The sequence below is a fragment of the Liolophura sinensis genome, chromosome 12 (genome assembly GCF_032854445.1).
Source record: "Liolophura sinensis isolate JHLJ2023 chromosome 12, CUHK_Ljap_v2, whole genome shotgun sequence".
NCBI lineage: Eukaryota > Metazoa > Mollusca > Polyplacophora > Chitonida > Chitonidae > Liolophura > Liolophura sinensis.
Window position 1 is genome coordinate 9,042,670 of NC_088306.1, and position 7,037 is coordinate 9,049,706.

Sequence of the window (7,037 nt, forward strand, 5' to 3'; positions counted from 1 at the left end):
GAACCTGTGTATATACATACGACGAGCCGTAGAAATACTTCATAACAGGGAAGAACAGAAGAGATCGTGGACTTTGAAGGCAGAAGTCGTCGGTCACCAGACCCCTGTGATGATGAACGGTCTATAATGTCACTTTCATACTACCTGTCACGTCCAGGTTACTATAGGATCTATGTCTATTTTAGTCACAGGCTAGACGACTGTGTTTCCGCGTTAGGTAACATGCTGTATGGAAATGCATGTACAACATATATATATATATATATATATATATATATATATATATATATATATATATATATATATATATATATATATATATATATATATATATATATATATATATACTCATACTACAGCCGCTATAAAGGTAGATACTAAGCCATGTACACCACACTGCTGAAATCATATACTGTTCAGGGATATATACTGCAATACCGCAAAACTTCATCTTTCGGCATTTTATTATGTCATCAAGAAGACACGAAATAAACTACGAGATTACTCAAACCTTTGAACATAACGGGCCAGTTGGAAAGCCTTTGTTATTTAAACGCATAAAATATACCCCAGATTTCGCCAGTTAGAAATTCCCAGCTTGGATCAGTTCTGCGCATCAATTTCACTGTTAGACATCGGTGGGTATTTCTGTATGTTAACTGAATTAAGCCAATACTTCTTTTCCCAACTGATTTCCCAGGGCAGATATGGACATGGCGATGCCCCAATGTAGTATATATGAACACTTCCATAACCCTTACACTACATCGTCAGTCTATGCCAATCGGTACTGTTGAAAGGATGGTGTATCAGTCGCCATCTAGATCTCCAGCCATAACAATCAACTCGATAGTATAATTTACTTTTACATATACGTTCCCGGTGCAGCGATACCGTTTTCAAAATTAATATACCGGTACTACGAGTCGGTTATTTTGCTGATAAATATTGGTACGCTTTGTGGGACTGACATTAAAAAAAAAACATCTGGAGATAAAAACAGCAAGGTGTCCGTTACATTTTACAGCAAGGTGTCCGTTACATTTTATACCAGTATGAATGTTTCTGTATGTGTATTATAATAGCACTGCATATGATATCGCATTTCCCTCATTCTTAGAACGAATTAATACAGACCTGATGCGATATGCCATTAGCGGCCGGCCGATGTAAATTAAAAACAGATGTTCATAGAAATACTATAATCAAAACCCATATGGGCCCACGTAGAAAGATAGAAGAGATAACAGAGATTCTTACCAATTTCAGTAGTTTAAGTAGCTGAGATGGTGTATCAAGACAGCATTCCTCTCCAGCTTTGTTTGGTCGCCTCCTGAAGGCATTTAACATGTTTGCTTCCTCTACACTTGGTCCCAAGCGTATTTCTGAACATTTGAAGCAAACCTCTTGGCGCTCCAGGAGTCTCGTAATGTTTTCCCCGACTTTTGGAGCCACCGGGTGCTTGTGAGTTTTCAATCCTCGGTCAAGATTTGTGTAAAGAATCGTCACGACGACTAACAGAATGATAATACCAAAGAACACAACTATGGCTAACGCTTTCAGATATTTTCTCAACATGTACAACTGTTCTCGTAGTTCTTCGAACTCTTCCAAACTTGGCAGCATGGCGTCTTTCTTGCCCAAATCGTTGTTGACGTTTTTTGGCGATTTCGTGCCGTTGTTTATGAAGGCTTGTGTGACCTCCTGATCATCGCCCACCTTGGTCACGTCTCCGGACATGGTTATGCTGGGATAGTCCAGTTTGTGAGAATACCGCCCTACACTCGTGGACACAGGAAGGAGAAGGAACAGGAAGGTCCGCTTTTGCGAGAGTTTCTAAACCACTTAGCGAACCGAATCAAGGAAGTCCAGGCTTAAGAGCGTAGTAACTATAAAGAAGTCTGAGGCGAAGACCTAGTTCATAAGAACCGTAAAGTGGAATTGTTTGTATCACCGCGCCCGATCCCACAGCGATGCAACATACATATTATACCAACAGCACTTACTCAGCATCCCAACTTAATACACAGCCACGGGTAAGGACCCCGTCCAGGGTGAACTCCGGTGAAAGCTCTCTGCCCTCAAATCGTCTCTAGGAATGCGCGAAGCGTGTAATAAAACCCAAAACGCTGCTTCCACTGGGATCACTGGGCACGACTAGCCTACAAGGGGGTAAGTAGATCGCGGGGCAGCGACCGAAGCTGGATGGGGTGGGTAAGCCTTTCCACTGACGCTGGAATCGATTTAACACTAGACATACACACAGGCCACTCTTTAGCCGGTTACAACAAGCGAGTATACAAGGGATTACCGGCTCATGTCCAGTACCATTATAAAGCAAAGCTGTTTCCACGTAAGTCAATCCGATGGCAGGCCCGGACAAGATCGTGATAGACAATTCCAGGCCTTTTCTCCGCTCTCGTCCGACACGGCGGGTCGCTGGCAGATCTCTCTCTCTCTCTGTGTCTAGCTGTCTCTCTCTTTCCCTCTCTCTCTCATGCACACAACACTATTGGCCGTCTGACTGCTACTGACAAGTAACACTGACTGTATTTTCACATGTGCCGCAGTATTATTTCTCAGTGAAGGACAACAAAAGTGGGTCACGTGACTCGACGCGCTGTACCAATCGATGTGTGTCTTACTTTCCGGCTCGTGTCCTCGCTTCACTGACCACGCGAGAAATCGCTGGGCTGTTTGATACACGTTCCGTTATGTGACCTTAATTGCCCTACCTGTCGAACTGAAATCACGCCTGCGTTTTGTTTCAGTTCGCTTCAGTGGTGGTGACTGAGTAGGTTCAGGTAGTCAGTGACGCGTAGGCAGGTAGATTACTGGCCGAGTTTAACGTGGGCTCTTCATCAGTTTGGTATCAGTCGATAACCCGGTGACCCGAGAGCAGACTTTAGTCGAGAACTTATAAACATACAGGTCTACTGGCACAGCCAAGGCAGACAATGATGCCCTATAAAGAGAACACAGCCAGGTAGTGTAAAACAAGAGCAGTGATTATTGCCAGATTGTCACGTTACCGGTCAAATCTGGCCTCTTGTCACTTCACCTCAGTTTGGGTTTTATTCTGCCTGTTCATGCAACTGTTTGAATAGAACCAACTTATACTCCCCACCACCCCCACCGACCAGCCTTATTGCCTAAACAGAATTAATTAGACGTCACCCAATGGTACAGAAAAAAAGCTCGTCAAACCGAAGATATTTATCACGGATTTCCTTAGCATATGGGTATAGAAATCGACAATAATATAACGCATAATATCTTTCATAACCCCACACACTGCACAGCTTCGGGGGAGGATTTCGATCCTATCGAAAGATATCGATGCTCTATCGTTCCCCGTTCAGTAATGTATATACATGACGAATCGAGCATGTGTGTGTGGTGTGGGGGGATGGGGCCGCTTTGTCCATTTTGAATACCTTCATGACAGGTAATATTAATTAAACAATAAATTTGATTCTCCCTGGCGGCCAAAGTTGTGTCTCGTATACAGGTATGTACTTATATCATAATCAATGTCCTGTGATGAACGTGTTGGATTATTCTTGAAATTCATTACATTATGAAATTCATATGAACAAGTATACGATAGCTTTCGACTTAAGTGAATGAGTGCTTTTGGTTTTGTGTGCCATGGCAGAACGGTTAACCGTGTGCAAAGCTAACCAGACGTTAGTGTTAACTGAGAAGACAGAGTTGCGTTTAATTAACCATTAAGCCGAGACTCCCATGTCGTATTTCTGACTTCAGCGTCTAATTAATTGTAAAGAGAAGAAATTTAATTAGCCTCGCTCATTACTCGCGTCTTGAATTATTAACTGCTTTTCGAACATGCGTATTCTGTGTAGCAAGAAATTAAGCATGATTTAGAGTAACGAGAGAGACTAGATGGCCAGTATGTGTATTTACTTCCCGTATAATTGCCCATTAATCTGTTAAGCTCAAAGCTTGGCGTTGAATTCAGACTTCAATAACACTGCAATCAGTAACTTGCCAAAGGTTGGTGGTTTATTCCGGGTACTCAGATTACCTTCATACATAAAACTGACAGGTTTTGCATAAGTGAATAATTCTTTGAGCATGGCGTTAAACAAAAGTCAAATAAACAAATGAATGAATTAGTTAATTACTAAGACTTCGCATTTAAAACGTTTTTAATTGCGGGAACTAACTGGCTTGACCAAAGATTAACTGTCAAATTACTCTATATTTGGAGAACACTTTAAGAAATTTATTCTCTGTTTTGTTTTCGTTCTTTTCTTTTTAATGATTTTAAATGGATTTATTAACGATATGGCTTTAACATCGATTCGCCTAAAGTATTGCATGAAATGTAGCCCTTTATAATCTCATAGGACTTAAGGAGCTATCTGTCTCCAAGATAATGCTATAATTATATGTCATCGTATATGGCTAATTCTTTTCACGAGGTAGCACTCTGGGCTTCTGGGGGGGCTTCATGCGTCTATAATATAGCATGGATTCAGAGTCTCCAAAACAACATACACTCAAAAAAATAATCTGTTAAATTTAACAGAATACCTGTTGCCTGAGTGATGCTAGAATGTATTTTGCTGTTGCAGCAGATTGTTCTGTAAAGTATAACATAACTATTCTATTACATTAGCAGTGTATTATGTTGAATATGAAAGCATATTGGATTATAATAACAGAATACATTCTAGCATCACTGAGACAACAGACTTTCTGTTAAAATTAACATTATTGTTGGATGAAAGCTATCACAGTGTACCACTATATATACATGTGATATACTGTCTATTGGTGTTTAAGTATATTGTATAATACACCATTTACTCCTGCACAGAGAACGCAGGAATCTGTAAAGGCAATTACAACGGCCTGAGTGATATAACACGGCTCGCTGACAAACAATCAAGTGGTGGGTGTCTTGTTTCTTGTAAAAAGTCCATTCCACGGTTGTGTGGCAGACAGCATAATCCTCCAAAAAATCTGACTAGCCGGTTGACATACTGCTTTTTCTCTCCCTAGAATTCGACTCTATGCATGCACCTATAAACAGGCGTTCAACCAAAGCTGTGTTGTCTAGTTTTTGTATATAAAATATAGGTCATTTTTTTTATTTGCGTTAACATTGCGAGATATTTTGTATTAACAGCAAAAATATTTCACTTGCTGTAAATTAATAAATATGATCATGTAAATGTAAACTTGGTTGGATGATTGATGAATTTTGTAGAAATTGCAGCATGAAAAATATAACAATATTGTCGTTTCATATGGCCACAACATTGTGTGAACTGTCATATATATAATATTTACAGAATATGTTCCGTATTTTAATACATGTGACAGCTGTCGTGGTTCTGGATAAGTGTCAACACAGATGCAATGGCGCTGTGTCAATTTATCAGTTATTTGCTGTGATCACAAACCTTGATAAACAATGAGATCGAATGAGAGTTCGAATCCAGCTGTCACTATTTACAATGCGGACAATGCGGCGCTAGAGAAGAGGGTTTTGAAAACCTTGAGGGATGCACTGTACTTCAGATAGTAATACTGAAATATTGACTATATTGCGCAATGTAGGCAGATAAATAAATAGATAAATAAATAAACTAATTTTGACGATTGACCAATGCTCGTACCTGACAATATGTGCCTACATGAATGATGTAGGCCTGTTAAAAGGCTCGCGCCAGGTGTTGAGCCTCAGTCAATCAATGAAACCTATCCAGACCTGCATGCATGGCCAGCTAAACATAAGGCCGTCCCCTGGCTCAAGCCCAACCCTTGCGTCACGGGTGTCAAGTCAAAGCATTACCCTCTCCACGTGTAATCTCGGCCTTTGCATACTTAGTTACAAGCACACGTTTCATTCAGGTATATAAATGTGTATATACTGGACATGTGATGTGTTCGGACACGTGCTGTGTGTGGGGGTGCCATGCCTGTTGGGGGGTGACGGGGGTGGAGGGATATGATCCCACGGCCCAGCAATCACCACTGCTGACCTTCCCATTACCAGATGTTACACAATGCTACCATGCCCTTGTATAATTATATATATATATATATATATATATATATATATATATATATATATATATATATATATATATATATATATATATATATATATATATATATATATATTAACAAATGAAGAAGCATGTCACTACCTGCAGATGTCGTGCAAGGCGGATTTCGTCTATAGTGACCACACGAGACTGTTCTAGACCTTTCACTCGAAGAAACACAGAAAATTGCCAGCAAGTGCCCTGGGATCTGAATGTCTGAGCTGTATTATTTATTTACTCGTATGACTATTTTAATAGACGTGCCTCTGTATATGGTCGAAAGAGAACGTCAGACGTCTAGTGTATCTGCTAAAATCTGGTGCTCACATCTTAAGAAACATTTGACAAATTGACATAAAATCATTTTTGTGGCGTAAATACAAAAATCCCTCCATGGTTACAGTTTTGATATAAAAATCGGCTGCCCCAGAACATTTAACCCCTCGTCGTCTATGTACTAAAGATGGGAATTGCTACCTGGCATAAAGTCATCTATAACTTTTATTTATTTATTCATTTTACTTTATATGGGGTGGTGGTTTTAACTGGGTTCTCAAGAAATGTTTACTCATATTTTACAGCAATCTCATTCACAGGCGATCGGCCGTGATGAGACGAACGTTTTTTAACCAAATGACCCTACTTAAGTGGATATGATCGTATTAAACCCGTACTCACTTGCACATAAACATTGTTAGAGTGAAAAATTTTTGAAACCTGGACAATACTGCGTTGCACAATACAGTACAATGATAGGCCCCTATAAAAGTCTAGAAGTTTACATATTAAAATGCAAACAGCCATGTTCACGTATGTTTACATGGATGGTAAACTATTCTCTTTATCCAGAAATAGAAATGAAGGGCATAAAGTACGAGCCTACGGGAAATATATTTGCACTATAGGAAAACTATGACAATGAACACCATGTCTAAATGTTTTGAAATCTAAAAC

At 39.7% G+C, this 7,037-nt stretch overlaps 1 protein-coding gene across 1 annotated transcript in view; it reads right to left on the reverse strand.

Annotated features, from left to right (window-relative positions):
* Positions 1-2,517, reverse strand: part of LOC135478986 (CD40 ligand-like) — a 40,881-nt gene extending 38,364 nt beyond the window's left edge. The window contains exon 1 of the mRNA XM_064758677.1: positions 1,261-2,517. Coding sequence (XP_064614747.1) covers positions 1,261-1,740 — 480 coding nt within the window. The 5' untranslated portion in view covers positions 1,741-2,517. The remainder of the gene's footprint in view (positions 1-1,260) is intronic.
* Positions 2,518-7,037: the final 4,520 nt, after the last annotated feature.